Below are 18253 nucleotides of genomic sequence, written 5' to 3'. Positions count from 1 at the left end.
GTGCGGAACCACCTTGCCCCTGCGAGTGACTACCTACCTCTACTAATGAAGTGATTCTATAATCTAATCTGATCGTAACACCCAAAGCTGGGGATCCAGAAGACTTTGACCCCCCCACCCCCCGATCCCACTGCACATGCTCACTCCTGCCTTAGGCTGGGTGGCTTTTGGGTTTTTCCCTCTCCTTCTAATTATACATCTTGGAACGTATGCTTTCTACCCCCAGCGACAAAGCAGTGCATTCATGCAGGGACGAGGTGTGGAGGTAAGCTTAGCTAGCTTTAGCCAGTTAACTAATTGACAGCTTTAGAGCGGTGGTGGGGTGGTGGGGTGCTTTTGCGTAACTGCCTAGGCAGTAGCTCATGGTTTCTGATGACTGGCAGGAGAGGGGAGAGAGGCAATGCCAGGCAGGATGAGGAGGTAATGAGGGATTTTTTTCTTCTCCACAAAAACTTGGTCGTTGCGTTGGGTACACCCACTGAGTGATAAGCGCGACACTGGCGCTTAACAGCTGTCATGTCTGTGTGGGAGAACACAATTTGCTTGAAAAAGGCAATGCGGTTCACTGGACTAAGGACCAATTGAAACTGGATATCACGTATCTGCCATGTGAAGTCTTACACCACTTTGATCAGTACTACAAACTCACTTGCACATATGGCAATAAGGGAAGGGGTGGACTGGCCATATGGCATAGTGGGCACTTTCCCTTTTGGGCCGACAGAATCACTTTCATTTCATTTCATTTTTGACTGGCTCATTAAGTAGATAGAGCGCCCCTTTGGTTGTTTCTTAACTGACACTGGCTGTGCCCAATCACATCTTACAAGTCACCCCCCTTGTTGTCTTAGTTTCAACCATTAAACATCTTTGGCTCAAAGTAGAAAAAGAAATAGAGTGACAAAATGGATAAGAGTAGGGCGAGTGAGGTGCTAAGAAATTGCAGATAAAACAAGACAGTGTCTGCTGCTAAATGTCAGGTTTGTTGCCGGACCTTCTGAAGCAGCGGCACCATCTCTGATACTGCTGGGCACGGTGAACAGGTAGAAGAAGTGGGGGTCAAGGGTGAGGACAAGGAGATGAGGTCAAGAAAGCACAAAGGAAGAAGATGATGTATAATGGGTAAGCAGAAACTCAGATAGCCTTGCAGGTGTCAGGAGTGCGTCATGAGTAAGGTGATGGGTTAGCAGGTGTCATGAGTGTGTCACAAGTAAGGTGATGGGTTAGCAGGTGTCAGGAGTGTGTCATGAGAACCATGGAGTCGCAGTGCTTTTAGATTAGGCTACTTTCGAGTTTAGCATCCCATAAAGCGTCCCTTGTTAAAGTTGTGGATGTTTTGGTCTTTCATCGATTAGGCTATTGGGGGCCTGTGCTCTCTTTTCCTCTTCTATTGGGACCTACATTTGTGTTTGGGAGAATTCAGCCATGACCGTCATTAAACATTATTTAACCTCAAAAGTTCAGCATACCAAACAAACAGACAAAATGTTTCCATGCTAAGCTTTTGTCCCATTCTAAGCTTTGATTATTTTGGTCATGGAAAGAGACATTGGAGAATATTTAGAACTGATACCTCTCCATTCTCCATTATCACTGTAGTATTATATTAATAATGTAGGTCTTTAATAAAGATGCTTTTCGGGAATCCAATAATTCTGGACCTGATATGTTAATACTCTAATAAGATCTTAGATCTTACACTTGTATTGTGCTCTTAAGTACTGCAAAGGTGTGTGGTTTGGGTATATGGTAAAGGGGGTTGCTTACACTAACATATTTAAGAAGCATAAAGCTGTGTGCTCTGACCAACTGTGATGGGCCCATCTGAGACATAATGCCAGAGGTGATTTGTCCCAGTCCAGCTCCGGTGGCTATTGGACCTACTCAATTTGTACTGAATCTGACATTGAGCCGTCATTTCAGTGATTGAACTTGAATTCAGTTCTTTTTTATGTGTTTTATATGTCAGAAACCTGGAGCCAAACCCAGATCACAAATGGGGGACCCAGCTGCCTGTGGCTGGTGAAGGAAGGGGACAGAAATAGCAGAAAGCTGGGGGACAGGGGACAGGGGACGGGGGGAGACAGGAAGTGGTTTCAGTTTAATCACGGCTTAGAGACCACATGGCCCAAGGAGAATGAGAGAGTGAGAGATAGAGGTGAGAGTGAGAGAGTGAGAGAGGAGAGAGTGAGAGAGGAAGGGGAGGGTAAAGAGCAGTATGGGTGGGGACAGTCACAGAAGGAGATAACAGAGACGGTTTGAGGTGGAGTGACAGGGACAAGTGTCCATCAGGTTCCTGTAGTGTAGTGGTTATCATGTTCGCCTAACACGCGAAAGGTCCTCAGTCGAAGCAGGAGATGCTTTTACAGTAAGGCTCATGGGCTATCACAATAAACCCAATTACAGTTCACCCCTCAAGATATGACAACCAACTCCAACACACCCCACTGCTAAAACACTACCATGTGCAGTCTATGGAAGCGTATAGATGTGTGTATGTGGAACAGTGTGTGAGTCTTTGCATGTGTAAATGTCAGACAGTATGTGTGAGAGAATACTGAATACAGAATCGGGTCTGTATAAGTTTGAGCCTATTTCCGTGTCAAAGCTGGACTGTGTGTATGTGTGTGTTTTATGTGGGCCTGTATGTGTGTCGATGTGCGACAATGAATGTGTGTGTGAGAGAGAGAGATAGAGATGAAGGGACAGATGTAATAACCAACTGCTCTCAAGGGTTTAATCTGAACAATAACCCACAATGCACCTGAGGTGTAGAAACTGCCAGAACTGCTCCTGTGCCCCACCACCCTTCCCTCCCTGAAAGGTCACTGGGGTTGAAGGTAACCAGTGAACTGTTGTGAAAGAGAAAAGCTCTGATTTCAGGGCTGAAATCAGCTTCACTCTTTTGTTTACAGTCAAACTCCATGGTTACACGTGACCCAGAGAACACTGGAGGGTTTTCAACGAGACCAAACAGCCACCTCCATTTTCACCACGAAACAGAGAGACTTAGTCCAGCACACATGCCTAGTTATCAACATCATACATCACATTTAATATGTTATCAATATGTTATCAAATATATATCATATAATCTATATATCATTCCATATTTTATAATGGTTATTTAGTTTCTGGGTGTTTCTTCTTATACAACAGTTGCAATGTACTTTAATATCATTAGTTTGACTTCCTTAAGTTTCACTGCAAGAATTATAATCAAACAACACATTAAATGGGAAAATGAAGTAAGGGGATCAAATAGTTCACTTTTAGCCTGTTTAAATGTAATTGTAGAGGTGGATCCATTATTTAGAAACATGCCAAAGCAGGTAAAAGAAAAAGGTAAATATAAGGGAAATGGCATATCCACCCACACACACACACCCACACCCACACCCACACCTTTAAGAAGGCAGAGTCTGACAGAAGTTAGCTAACTTCATTTGCAGCGTCCTCAATGATTTCACGTCTGTGGATCATGGTCCTTCAAGTTTAGACAGAATAGAAATGTATGCGGAAAGGGAGAGAGGGAAAGGTGGAGGGGGAGAAAGGCCAGGAGAAAGAGATATGGAGTCAGGTTACAGAATCTCATTACGTTTTTCAAGTAAACTGTCACTTACAGCAGAATTACAGTCACAGTCAATTCTTATGAAAGCTCTTTTGGGGGGCGATTATGTGGACGGGCCTCCTGCCCAGAGTGGCATTACATGAGCTGGCCGATCTGGCCTTTTGGCATTGCCTCAACAGCCGCCCTACTCCTCCTGACGTTGGTCTAGCGAGGCCATGTCACTCTGGTCAACCTTCAATACCATAGGGACTCGCAGAAGGTAAAAACTGTAGACCTAAATTACTGGATGTACATAGTTGAATCTGAACATGTGGCAATTGCATATTTCAGGCTTCTGTGTAGCGCAGTATGGCTTCTTCTACACTTCATGAAGTGAAAACTAAGTAGAGGTTACTGTTCTCTGATTATTTAACCGTTAAGGAATCAGACCATTAGGCATATCCTTGATCTCATGTTCCTTAGCCAGACTACTCACACTGTGAACGTGTCTGGATTAGTTTGGCGTGACGGTAAAATCTGCCCATCAACTATAATACATGACATGAGGTGTTTTTGTGCATTGCTTTTTACAGAGATTGGCAGGGGTCGTTTGGGGGTGGGGTGGGGTTTTAAGTTTCAGAGCGTTTCATAACAGTGGCGTAAGGTCCAAAGTCACTTCTCTTTTTCTCGCTAAGGCAAAGCGTGATACCGGCTCAACTTAATCCCCCCCCCCTCCAAATCTCGCTCCTCTTGCCCCCCCCCTCACTGCCACCACCTCCTCCTCCATCCTCCAGGGCAGACCCTAGTCGTAGGCTCCTGAGGTATTTCAGCTTTTGCATCAGTTCCTCTGTCACATGGCGTGGTGACTAGCTGCTTTGGGTAGGCTTCTTGTTCACTGCAGGTCAGAAATAATGACTTTCAGCCCTGATTACTAACTGGTTCAGCTCTGCAGATGTGTGTGTGTGTGTGTGTGTGTGTTGCTATGCTCCATCCAGCTTAAGGGAATGAAAGCTGTCATTCTTGTTGCAGCTTTGGTGTGACGTTCATAAGCTGACACTGAAAGGGCAGTTTTCTCTTTCTTTAACTCTCTCTCCTTTTTCTTCCTCCCTCTCTCTCTCTGTTTCCTTGTGTTACTGTTGCGGTCCTTCTTCTTCGTCGTCCCCCCCATCCCATCTTTCTCTTTTATTCCTCTCTTTCTCAGACTCCTCCTGCGGACACAAGTGGATCATATGATTCAGCAAATCGGGGCAAATGCTGTTAGCAGGCGCAGGGCGATCGGCAGCGCCCACACTCCACAAGACCAAAAAGCCAAGGAGGCTTAAACGGATGTGTTGTTACGATTATTCAGCCAAGTAACTTTATCCTACATTTAGATTAGCTGCTAATGATGGAGCAAACTGCTCCCTTGGTGAGAGAGTGCCACGTAACCGGAAAACAAGTAAACTCCTGTTAGCTTTTTAAACTCATCACAGAGGCTGCCAGCACGACACAGTGGGGTCAAAAAATGCCTCCGGTTCATTATTAAGCTCTTCTTGTTTTCATTTGGCAACGACATTATTTTTATTTAACTTCATTTTTACATTTACTCGTTTAACAGACCTTTTGCATGGTACATTTATTTACATGATGGACAAAAAACACTTTGCCACACTTTATTTTTCATTTATCAATTACAAAAAAGAAAAAGAAATGATTTACACCGGCAAACATTAGTCATCTTGTTGTAAAGTGCTTTCACACATCTTACCAAAAGCTACTGTCTTTTTTTGGCTACTTTTTTCACCATGCAGTTGAAATCTAGCTGGTAGAACAGTTATAGGAACCTCTCTTTTTGAGAAAAGTGCACTGAAGAAAGAAGCAAAAAAATTATGATGAAAATGAAGAAGTTTAAGCTCAACTGCAAAAAGCTCACAGGAGATATATAGTGGATTATGCAGATTTGTGTTTGTTATTTGTTTGTTGGCAGTAAATCATGAACATGGACACAGGACACTCTGAAATGTAAAACTGAATGAAACATCAGCACACAGTCTGAACCAACAACCCCCCCCCCCCCCACACACACACACACACACACACACACACACACACACACACACACACACACACACACACACACACACACACACACACACACACACACACACACACACACACACACACACACACACACACACAACGGGGTTAAGAGCAACTGAGAAAAAGAAAAGAAGTGCGGTGAATTGCGAATGAGTGCTCTCTCGCTCTGTCTCTAAACCATCTCTGACCTGAGCTCTCAATCTTTCTCCCTCTCTTCCACTATAAGCCATCTTTGACCTCAGAAGGGGTAGCTGTTAATGGGTCTCTCACTAATGGATATCTGCTTCTTCCCATGTGAGAGAGAGGGAAAGAGGTGAGCTCAACTCTATTCTATTATATGCCACATGAACACACACCGGCAAAAAACATCAGCACAAAAAAACTAAAAGAAACAATAATAACACAACACAAAAATGAAACACAATACATTATAAAATATATGCTTCGTACCTGACTGAGGTAATATGGCTGTGAAGACTTTACTTTAACTCTGGTGTCTCACCAACAACAATAAAAACAAAAACAAGAATAGTCAAAATGCAAAAATGATGACTCCACCATGTTATAAGAATTTGCCAATTTGTAGCACAAAATGGTTCACACTTACAAACAGCCCGGGGTATAGCCTATAGTTACTCTCTGAAGGCCAAAACACAGGAGTAACACATTTTAAGATGGTCACAAAGAAATATCTTTCTGTTTGAATGATTCCATCCTTCATAATGGTACAGGAAACAATGTCATAGTTTGTTTATATTTCATAAATCTTGGACCAAATCAAACCTCCATCCGATCATTTTCAAAGGTAGAAAGCCTGTGCACTTATACACAAGAGGGGGTCATAGAGGTCTGCTTGAGTTTGGTAACAGGCCCTTAAACTGGAGACTGAAGAGCAATATTACAAGGAGTATTTTGCAACAGTCAAGCACAGCTATCCACGTTCTTTGACTCACTTCAATCGTTCTTAAACCCATTTCCTAAATCTTCCAAAAAGAAAACGGTGCCAGACTGCTTTGCAGTCCAATATCCTTACTCACGTCTGAGCATGAGCACCAACATCCACCAATCACCAAAACCCCACACCTTAAAGAAAACACAAATATCACAGACCCCATCAGTAACACCACAGTGGCACAGGCTTCATCCATCTCCAGGCTCTCCTCTCCTCCGACCCCCCTCTTCCTGCAGTGTCTGTGAGTCTCCTGCTCAGCTGAACTTGTCCTGGATGTTCATGAGACTGTGGCTGGACTTCGCCCTCTTGGCTACATGGAGAGAGACAGAAGTCAATGACACAACTCTGAGAGATTCTGCTGTAATCACACCCTAACCCACAACCACCCACCCACACCTTGCTGAAGTTTTGTTGTCAAAAACAAACAAACAAAAAACCAACCCCCTAGGTACTGTTGCACCTCACACGTAAGGCCCTTTGGATAAAGGTGTATGCCAAATCAATAACTGCATAATAATAAAATAATAATAAATGATAAAAAAAAGTTTCCTACTGAGTGACTCCTCTAATCAACATCAACATTCACATCAACTTTTTTATTCTTCAGGGAATTTCAGACTTCTGCATGGATTCAGGGATCATATTAAGCAACTAACCAACTCATACCAACAGATTAAGGAGAAATCCACAGAGCCGGATTTCAAATTAAGGGTCTTTAATAAACATTAACAGATGTTGCATGGTTTCATGGATAATTAAAATTAATTTCAAGAATATCCTGAGAAATTTAGAGGGCTTATATTTTCTAGTGACTTCAGAAGATTCCCCCTGCATTGTGATGTAATTCATAGTTTTCACGTGACATCAGAATGACCAGCTGAAGGGCAAAAAACACATTCCACACCTGTCTAACACTGGCGTTTATACAGGAACCGACCACCTTTCATTCAATATCATTTAATATCTCCGCTTTAACATTGTCTGACTTAGGTAGTAAAATGCTAGACAGTTGTTGCTCGGTTGGCTGTTCAAATCGGCGAGGAGACAAGCCCGGATTTTGTTTTTAATCGCATTTAAAACCCGCCCACGTTGCTACCAGTTGATTGTAGACGTCTTCTGGGTCAATTTTTCTCGGACACACAGTAAAGCAGCCATACTTTTGGGGCTGGCAATAAAAGCAGTCACCCTGTTCTGGTCGCCTCATTTATCAGAATAACTACCTAAAACGGGAATAGATCAAGTAATAAAGTCAAGAAACAAAGCATCAACACAATTCAAATTGGATTACCCGGTTTCTTCTCTGAGATTGCGACAAGTACCTAAGCAAGTAGGCTAGGCTAGTGTATTTTGTCATCCAACTGGTAATACTACAATGCCAGTAGAAAATATATGGGAAGATAATTTAAGTTGTCATTCGCCAGACCAGGTGTTCGTACTTGTTTAAACCAGAAAATTGTGTCAAATGATAAAGAACAGCGTTGGGTAGGCTAAAGGCTGCTAGCTAACAGCAGGTAGCTCGTAGCTAACAGCAGGTAGTTCGTAGCTAACAGCAGGTAGTTCGTAGCTAACAGCAGGTAGCTCGTAGCTAACAGCAGGTAGCTCGTAGCTAACAGCAGGTATCTCGCTAGCTGGTAGCTAGCTATTAAATGGCACTCATCTTTGCTCTGATTATGAAGATGTTTTTTGTTTTCACCTTCCAGACGACAGCGTTGTGAACCCATCCACTTCTGAAAATTAAATAACTATCTGTGCTTTTGTAGGCTTTCAGTTTTTGAGATGTGTAGGGGGATGGATTTTCTATTAGATAGATGTAAATATCTCCAAACTGGAGCTCTGGCAGGGACTTCGTCGAGGTTAAAGAAATAAAAATGTCAGCGGGTGCAGTACATGGATCAAACATTTTATTTTTTTCTAAATATCTCTGTCTGGCTATAGTGGTATGGTCTGTGGTTGATGGCGATCGTAGTTGAGTAGGCGGCACTGCTCGAAGTTGTCCACTGTTTAACGCTGTTTCGCTGTTCTTTTTGCCCGTCAGCTACCTATTGTAGTCACGTGACTGAAAACTATGAATAGTGCAGTGTGTTTTGCATCTGGACTTGAGAGAAAACAACAGACTTGGGACTACGGAGGAACATGTAGCTAATTACATGGGAAAAAGGAACAGGGAAAACAAAAACATCATTATGGAGGGCCCTAGTAGATGTGGTCCCCATTACCCCAAAAGTGTCCCCAAAGTTACAGGGGGCAGTGTGTAATATCACGCAAAAGCACCCACTGTCATGCAACGCCCTACTTTCCTCCCACACTCACACACATCACCCAAAAAAAAAACATACATTTCTCTCCGTCCTAACTGCTAACTGCACCCCCACCCCACCCCCCTGTGTCTCCCAGTGGCCAGTGTAACAATAGCGCGGGGGCTAAGCTCGTTACTCACGGTGTATGAGTTTGCGTTTCTTTTGTTCAGAGTGCAGGAAGCTGCTCAAGTAGAAGATGACAGGCAGGAAGAGCATGAAGCCAGACACGGCGATCACCGGCACCGTCTCTTCACGGGGGAACGAGCAGCCGTAGGTCTTACTCCACAAACGCCGCGTCACGTTCATCTGGAGAGAGAGGTTGAGAACAAGAGAAAGAGAGAGAGAGAAGGAAGAATGGGGAGAGAGGGACAGATAAAGAGAGTGAGAGAGGTTTAGTAATAGTGTCGAGAAGAGTCATTTGTTTCTCTGTAACATCCCCTACTTCCGAGCACATTCTGGCCATCTATGAAATCTTAGAAAAGTGTGTGTTTCTTGGTGAATGGCATGTAGGCCACAGAGTCAGACCTCCCTTATCCTCTCTGCCCCTTCCTTTCAAAACATTTCACACACACACAGGGGCGGAGATCCCATTTCATTGTAGGGGGGGACAATACATGGTCAAATTTCAGAGTGTAATTCCAGGGGGGGGGACATGAAAAAATTGCTTTCACGAGAGCTAGCATAAACTGCTAAATACCGAATTCTCTTATCACATTTACAAACAGAAATTCGAAGTCATTTTAGAATTATCTAAACAGCATTAAATGTACTAACACAAAATATCTATTCACAGACAAATAATGTCCAAAGTTCAAGAGAACTTGATGCTCAAAATAAGTTATAAAACAGCTCAGCAGGGAATCGAACTAGCAACCTTTTGATTACAATACGACCTCTCTACCTCCTGCGCCACTGTCACTCCATATTACAATACCAGCATAGTTCATGGACCGCAGAAAAAGATGACATTCATTTAACTTCAGATAATTTAACAAATCTGGAGAGGCACTGAGATGTAGACCTACGTTTATTAACTAACATGAACCTGCCCCTGACAGGACAGTGTCCTAGACTGTCTAGCTAGCTATCTTAACTGTGTTAATTACCGGCATGCGTGTGTTATCGGCAAACGTTCACGTTGTCATGCCAATCCATTAATAAACGTATGTATACTTGTGCATATCGATTGGAACTTCGTAATCGGAGTTTAGAAAAAAACTTCTTCTTTACATGTTCTTACTGCATTCGAGAATGAGGTAAATCTCTTTACATATCGTGTATCATAGCGGCAGCGACAGGGGACAGAGTAGGAAACAGTCTGACAATCTGACCGTGTAGGCTACTGGGCTGATTAACTGACACGTCCCCCCCGTCCCCTCCGGGATCTCCGCCTATGCACACACACACACACACACACACACACAAAATTAACTTTATGTGGGTAACCCTCTGGGGGATGCTGTTTCTGACCATGCAAATCGTGTCATAATAAATCATGTTTTTTTTTACACTTCGATTCAGAATAAAAACTAGTATTAAAGAATCCATCGAGGACCAGGTATGTTTTTAGTTTGGGGTTTTCTTACTACTTCATACTTAATAGGAGAAATACAATAAATACGGACTTGTGAGGACACACAGGACACATACAGTAAATACAGACTTATTAGGACACATAGGACACATACAGTAAATACAGACTTATAAGGACACATAGGACACATACAGTAAATACAGACTTTCTAAAACATAGTAAACTGTTGTCAATTTAAAGGAATGTAACATGCACAAATAGTGTGTGTGTGCATGGTGGTGCCAACTCACCGCATCCTCAAGGTCAATACAGAGTATGTTGTTATACTCCATTGTGCTGTAAAGTTCACTTAGGGATCGGTACAGTGCTTTGCATTCTTTACAAAGTTCTGTGTGATTTCCCTGTAATTACACACACAGACACACACACACACACAGTGAATGAAAAAGAAACAGAAACATCTAGCTTTCATGTTTCAAGTCTCTCAAGGCTCTCAAGTCTCTCAAGGCTCTTAGGTCTATCACGTCTGCTAGTTCCAGTTTCATAGTCTAGTCACAGTCTTTGTAAATCTCTTGTTTTTCCTAGTCTCGTGTAAAATCAACTTATCTGTTTTGGTTCTCTGTTTTTGACTATCTTCTGAGCGTTTGGATTATTCCTTTTGGGGTTTTTGGATTTTCCCTGCTGTTTGAAGTGATTAAAAGACAACAATTCCTGCAAGCATCTTGCACTTGGGTCCTACTTCCTTCATTAGCTCAGTGAGCTTCTCTCTGGACCAGAGAACCAGCGGCCAGGGTTCGTTTCCCGAGCCCGGCCCTGACACTCACAGTGTGAGTGTGAGGGAAAGATATCCTGCATGTTCAGTGCAGGCTGGTTCATGAGAAAGGTTCCTGTTCATCAGATCAAGTTTCTGTAAATCATATCAGTGCTATGAATCTAATACTGCTAAAGGCTACTTTCAATATATATTTCACATGATATCACATAAATAACACTGGTGTGTTCTGTCAAAATGGGATTGAAAGAAACTCGAGTCCTTTTTTTACACACGTTTTGTGTTCCTGGTTATTTTAAATAAGTGAGATTATTCATAATTTGGATACAATTTTATCTTACACATTACACATCATTATTATTATTATTATTATTATTATTATTATTATTATTAACAGTCCTCGTGTATTCTCCTTTATAACAAAAGTCCAACAATGTATTGTTTTAAAAAAGGAATGTTTTAATGTTTAACTGCACTCGCAGCACTTCCAGTACGGACTGTAGCAGTGGTGCTTAGAGATTCCCATCCTGTTCAGCTACTAAACTCCCAGTGGCAGGTACAGCTTTGTGCAACCATGTGGGAGCACTTTTGTAACAGACTGTACATTATTCTCCACTGAAGATCAGCTCTGTTCTTCTAATGCACAGCTGCATAGAGCCTGAACAGAAGAGGTCTAAACCAGGAACCATGGTAACTAACCTTTCTTAACATGGTGCTTTGATACTATTTATGGCTATTTGTTTATGTTCATTTTTTGTATCTTTAAATGCAGGGTCTGGTAAGTGACACAGTGATTCTTTCAGCCTGACCTAGAGAAAGACGACTAGTAGAAAGCATCAGGTTTTATTATTATTATTATTGTTGTTGTTGTTGTTGTTATATTGCTAGTATTATCATCATCACTATTATTGTTATTGTTGTTGTTATTAAAGTAATTGTCACTGAAGGCTTCTCCTTCACTTCGGTCTCTGTCATATATCAAAAGCTTCTCCATCACTGCAACAATTCAGTCATGGTTTAGAGATGACTTCCTTCTACAACTCCATATAGCAAGCATCTCAACAACTTTTAACATTGTAAGAAACTTTTCAAATGTTACATAACATTAAAAAAAAAACTCTCTGTTATGGGCAAATACTACAACAGAAAATGATGCATTCCTGGCCTTAATGTAAGATTTAGCATTCAACAGCCAAAGCTAGTATTCCTAAAGTTGAGACTACGTGAGACTGCGCTACCAAGCTACCCATGCACTATGGACGAGAATATTCCAAAAAGTCAAGGTGTTGATGGCCAGTAGCTATCCTATCATTGCCTCCAAAATATACACCTTCCCACGTTAAGTGAATTAATTAGGCTATTTATTAAATAACTATATGATCACTATTATCATTGTTGTCAGTATGTTCTCTATTACTATGGATAATTGAAGGTCGCTTGGCACAAAAGCATATGCCAAATGACACACACAAACATGTAAACAACACAAAATTATACGCTCTACATATCAACTAAAAAGTAAAAATATGGTTTGCACAGTCAGGCAGCCATTTAGACATTCCTACCTGGTGCGTCTCAAAGCAGCTGAGCGATGTGTTGAGAGCGGTGAGGATGTGCAGGGTGTTGTTACTCAGACTCTTCTCGTCTGGTGTGAAGCAATCTACAGGACAAATATACAACAACATTAGACAATGTAGAAAGATAACTACTCAGGCTGCTGGTCTTGTGTGAGACGTTCTACAGGAAAAACACTATATATAAGGTCTTCAGTCAGACAGCAGTTGAGAGATTATGCTGTGTTGGGAACCTAAGGAACCCTCAATGAACCTAAGGAACCCTCATTGGCCGGATGGCAGAGTCCCTGAAGCCAATGCGTTTTGGCAAACAGGCCCTCATCAAACATGTCAGGTAAGTAAAAGTGAAGGAATCGATAAAATGACAACATCTTTAAATGATCGCTCTCTCTCTCAATGAATGAGTGATCGTGAGTGTGTGTGTGAGTGTGTGTGTGAGTGAGTGAGAGAGACAGTAAGACTTACGTGTGCATGAGGCCGTGCTCCAGATTTCCTCCATACTGCTGTAGAGCATGTAGACCAGCATCAACCGGTCTGAGCGGACCAGACTGTCATGGCAACTCATATTGCCTGGACCCATCTGAAAATAATATATCATCAATAGCACTGAACAAGAATTCAACAGTGAAACATTAAAAATAATGTATGTGACAGCAGGCCAACATAATAACTGTCTACTTAGGCTACAGGCCTAAATACTAAACACTGAAGAGTATCAACATAACACAAAGTAGGTTTGTCAGGCCTATAAGTCACTTTTTTCCTTGATCTCGGGAAAATATGTCATGTTAAAGATTCTCAACTAGGCCTATTGGCTTTGGAGTTGGACCTAGCTGAATGTAATGAAACCTACCCATGTAAAACTATGCCCAACATGATAATACTATAGGCTGCTGCGCACTTTGAAGCCTACGCAGTGGTAGGCTTTGGATTCCAACGGGTATGTTATCACAAATACGAAAAAAGTCATGTGACATCAACTATTCTAGTTTCCGAAGAAGATATTTTTGAGCCGAAATGGCCGTACATTCGCTCTGATTGTCACGAGACGAGAGACATGTGACAGCTGAGCGAACTGAGCCGCTCCACAGCATTTGACTGGGTTGGACCAAATCTAAACTAACATGTTAAGAGTTTAACTAACAGTTTTAAGTTCACCTCTATGCATATTCAAACTTACCGAGTCAGACGAGATGTTGTTGTAAATTTCCCTTAGGTTGTTGTAATTCGCGTAACACTTCTCGCATATTTTGACAGGACGTGCATGGGACACAAGGCATTTGACGTACGTTACATAGCGTTCGCCAAATATACCTAGCAGAGCCAGGCAATAGTCGCTGACCTCCAGATCTTCGGGAAAGCTAGACGACAAGCTGAGAGAGAAGTCATAAGCGATCTTGTGAGCTTTGAAAGGTGATGACTCGGGCAAAAAACGCGCGCCTGACATTGGCATCAGAGCACCATGTCCGCTCACTTCAGATCCTGCTACAGAGAAGTCTCTTTTCGTGGCAGATATCTGAACGATTCCTAAAACAAAAAATGTCAAGACAAACGCATCTGTCAAAAACAAACCCATTCTCAAACACATGTAAAGTCCTGTAGTCTACCTCTAAACGGTGCTGGTAAAGCGCCTCCAAACACGAAAACACCACTTCCTGTTTCTCTATGTTGCGCTTATCATGTGATTCAGCAGTTATCGCGAGAACTAGCCCACTTCTGAATTTATCGTGCACCTGTCAGTTCAATTAAATATTATAGTTAAGTTGTAGGCGCAGCACCAGCTACATTCATCATTATAATGTCCCTAGAAATCTAGCGGTCAGATCATCATGTTGTTATTAGTGAATGAACATGAGTCAAAAGCCCATATTCCATATCTTCTGAAAATGACCAATGACCCGAAAATGTTGATGAGCAATTTTGATGGGCAGTTTATGGCAAATAAGCTTCTGACAGATGACATCACACTCCGGTCAAAACAGGAAGAAAATCTAATTTATAAACATTTGGCTATTCCACTTTACGTCAAACAGCACCTGAGTTTAAACCCTTCTGTTCTATGTTTAAGGTACATGACACCTGTGCTTAAAAGCAACAAGAAATGTCTACTTTCTGTAGAACCAGCTATTGCACTGAACAAATAGGCTTTGAATATTCAAACTTTTGGACAAAATGAGAACGTGTGACCATACATCACAGATTTCCTGTAAGCTTAGAGTAATCAAAATGAAAATATAGGATATATATTGGGCTATACTTACTTTAAAGTCTGTGCTACTTTTGGCCTTGTCAGTGGGAATAGCAAATTGTCTGTGCACTAAATAATTGAACTATAGTCCAGCATTTTAGGCCTACTGGAGGGTAGTGCAAAATGTAGAAATAGTTTACAAGTGCATAGTTTCATTTAATGCAGCTTATTTATTAAGATACTTCAACTTCAGGCTTTCACATGATAGATATGCTGTGACCTAGACTATGAAATTCCCGAAATCGACTGACATCTGTCAAAATTAAAGTGATTCATTCAAATGTGATAGGTACCATCCAAAACGAATTAATTAGCTAAGAAACTTCTTAGAATAACGTAGCCTAGTCTAAACAAAACAGAAAACCAAATATTAAACATTTTTGGGGATTTATAGAAAAACTGCATCATAGCCTAACCTGTGACCTCAATGGCATCACAAGTAGGTCTTATCTTAGGCTTGACGTTGTAAGGTGTCAGAGGGGAGCGAGTTTTCATTCACACGCCTGGAGATTCACCCCTTGGACAGTTGGATCTGTCTACACGGCCCCTTATTGTCAACCGGGCAGGCTCGATCGCATCGTCTCAGGCCGCTTTGTGTAGGCGCTTCCCAGGCCTTGGAGGTCGACACGGAGCAGGGATTTTAGCGCTCTGAAAAGGCCAGTCGCCTCCTCAGCTCACAGCTGGAACATTCGAGGTGACTTGTTCGCGGTTTTCCACGCATGGCTCGCTCTCACTCGGCACCCGCAGTTGAGACCTGATGGACCGGGGGACCGAAAAGTCATCAAATCAGAAGGCCTTCGCCGGTGACAGCGCGTGAAAATAAAGGCCCCTTTCTTCATCACCCTTTTCTGTTTCCTTTACACAGTACAGTAGCCTATACGTAGCTTCTTGAATAGAGTTCAGTTTGGCTATTCGAGTTTCCTCATTCCTGTTCTTGGAGAGTTAGAGAACTGTGTGTTTTCAGTCCCCTGTGGTTCACAATGTCTTGGAGTGTATGAGTGTGTGGTGTGAGTGAGCCAGTGAAGCCTAATGTTATGCAAGGCAAAGAGGTAATTCAAGTGCAATGGCTAAAGATAAACTGGACCTTGCACCTCTCGCTGTCATCTGCCTCCTCCTCCTCCTCCACGCGCTTCATTGCACCAAGCCGCTTGAGATAATTTTTTTTGACACCGTGCAATTTTCGAGAGAGCGCGCGTGTGCAGTGGGCACAGAATAATTACGGAGTCAAGGTAAATGATCGGGGCCCAGACTCTGATTGTGTTAATTGTCGAAAACCCTCGAATCATGCCACTGCAGTCAATGGTCTTTAATGCGAAATTAGTGCCTCTTGATAACTTGCAGTCCGCAGCAATTCCGCAGTCATCAGGGCCTTAATGAAAATAGAGGGTCTCGGATAGCTTCGCATTAGGGCCTATTCTCGTGCTTTTCACAAGTCTAGGGGGAAATCGACGCTTTTTTTTTCTCTGAATCTTGGCCTCTTCTCTCCCTCGCACACCCACAGTAAAGCGAGCATTTAACAAGCTGTTGTTGAGCGTCAGCACCGGCTATTCAGCGCCAGCTTCGTGTGTCTTTCAGTCAGTTGAGACTGTTTTACCTCCACAGACAGAACGCATGGGCATCACTATCAAAAACCAGAGAATTGAGCATAAAATGTTGACGCCGCACCCATGGCGTGCAATTAAGGCTGCGTTAATAAGACACGGCATGGTCAAAATTCAAGTAGTGTAAGATAAAATGAACGAAACGCGCTGCTTTCAGTTCATGACCTTATACATGCTATAGGCTCGGTTTACATTTATTTTGAAATGCTGTAGCAGGGCCCTATCCATCCAATAAAAAATGGGATGCAATTCTCTGCCATACTTTTGGCCGATATTGATTGGAGTAATCAAGATCCGAGCAGAGCAAGGTTAATATCAGCATATCATCAAAGATAACTGTCCGTTAATTCCGTGAGGAACGGAACTGGCGGGAAAAGAGGCTTGAAGGGCTTCATTAGCATTTGATATCGAGCCCCGTTATACGAGGACAAAAATCACTAATTAGGCTCGCGGAGTGTCCCCATCGGCTCGAGTGCACTTGAAAAACGTGATGAGGCAGGGCGGCGTCGTAATTTCACGCGCAGACCACGGGGAGTGATTACTCTAATAAAAAATGGCGCGCGGCATAGAGTGGGCCTATCTCTCTCCCGTCGGTACTGGGCATTGATTTTGTAATTGATTGCACCTTCAGAGTGAGGTGTGATAGCCAGCAGAAGCCTCAAGATCGCTCTCTCTCTCTCTCACACACACACACACACACACACACAGTTCAACTCACACAGGTAGCCTTGTCAACTGTTGTGAGATGTACTCATCAGGGTTGCTCATTCAGGCGTACTTCAATGGCCTTAAACTTTTCTGGGAGCATCCTTATCAAGTAATCATCTGACAAGGTCTTGGTTATCATATAGTTTCAACAGAAAAAATAGCTCAAGGTTTACTGTTCAAGCAGACTGCATATTATTTTGCAGAAAGACAGACAGAACAAACGAACGAAAGGAAGAAAGAAAGAAAGAAAAAATAAAGAACACTGTAACTTTTAAAAACCTTTATCTAAAAACCATAAAAAAAAACAATCAAATCAAATCACACTACATCACCAGCTAATGACAAGCCTACCTAGGTTGTTAATGGTAACTATTTCTCCCACACACCAATTTCCACAAACTGAGCTTGTCGATTAAAACTGTACTTCACCCCTATTTTCCACTACATCTAAAGATCTGAAGTCTGGGAAGAAACAAGGAAAGAAAGAAAGCCAGAAAGAGAAAAAGAGAAAAGAGAAAAAGTCAGTGAAACTACTTGGTTCAGCTTGGTTTCCAATTGTTGTCATTGGCCTTTAACTAGGTGTAAAGCAGCATCTGGTTTAACTAATTCCACCAATGTCCACGAGAATAAGATAATAATATGGCCATCGACACATGTTAACAAGAAGGATTCTCACAATTCTTTCCATTTTATTTATCTGTTTAAAACATGTTTTCATGTGCTACCAGGTGTGTGAAGGGTTAACCAAAGCATTTGGTTTTAGCTGTGGGCTATACTTGGCAATGTTGACTAAGGGAGAATGAAAGTAAGTTATGCAGGAGTTATTCTTCATCGCTTGGGCCGACCCTAATCCGCGAAAACCGCATGCTTTCAGGCCAAAGCTGTGGCTCTATTCTTGTTTTGCACTCTCTATACAACATAAAGTCAGTCTGCATTTA

At 42.2% G+C, this 18253-nt stretch overlaps 1 protein-coding gene across 1 annotated transcript; it reads right to left on the bottom strand.

Annotated features, from left to right (window-relative positions):
* Positions 1-5688: 5688 nt before the first annotated feature.
* ostm1 (osteoclastogenesis associated transmembrane protein 1) lies at positions 5689-14441 on the bottom strand. The gene is made up of 6 exons (XM_012832055.3): positions 13939-14441; positions 13224-13338; positions 12750-12844; positions 10703-10813; positions 9019-9184; positions 5689-6891 (listed from the first exon to the last, which is right to left on the bottom strand). The coding sequence occupies exons 1-6, from the start codon at positions 14344-14346 to the stop codon at positions 6836-6838; spliced, it is 951 nt and encodes a 316-aa protein (XP_012687509.2). The 5' UTR covers positions 14347-14441; the 3' UTR covers positions 5689-6835.
* Between the last annotated feature and the right edge of the window lie 3812 nt (positions 14442-18253).

Source organism: Clupea harengus, chromosome 15 (genome assembly GCF_900700415.2).
Source record: "Clupea harengus chromosome 15, Ch_v2.0.2, whole genome shotgun sequence".
Taxonomy (NCBI): Eukaryota; Metazoa; Chordata; class Actinopteri; order Clupeiformes; family Clupeidae; genus Clupea; species Clupea harengus.
Note: the sequence above shows the minus strand (reverse complement) of the source record. Positions and strands in the feature narration are given on the sequence as shown.

Excerpts from the sequence above, each read along its gene's own strand:
- ostm1 (XM_012832055.3), bottom strand. The coding sequence starts at position 14,346 with ATGTGTTTGAGAATGGGTTTGTTTTTGACAGATGCGTTTGTCTTGACA. Across the intron at positions 12,845-13,223 it reads GAGCACGGCCTCATGCACAC|ATTGCTTCACACCAGACGAG; the intron begins GTAAGTCTTACT and ends TTTGTCCTGTAG. Across the intron at positions 6,892-9,018 it reads GAAACGCAAACTCATACACC|CCAAGAGGGCGAAGTCCAGC; the intron begins GTGAGTAACGAG and ends CTCTCCATGTAG.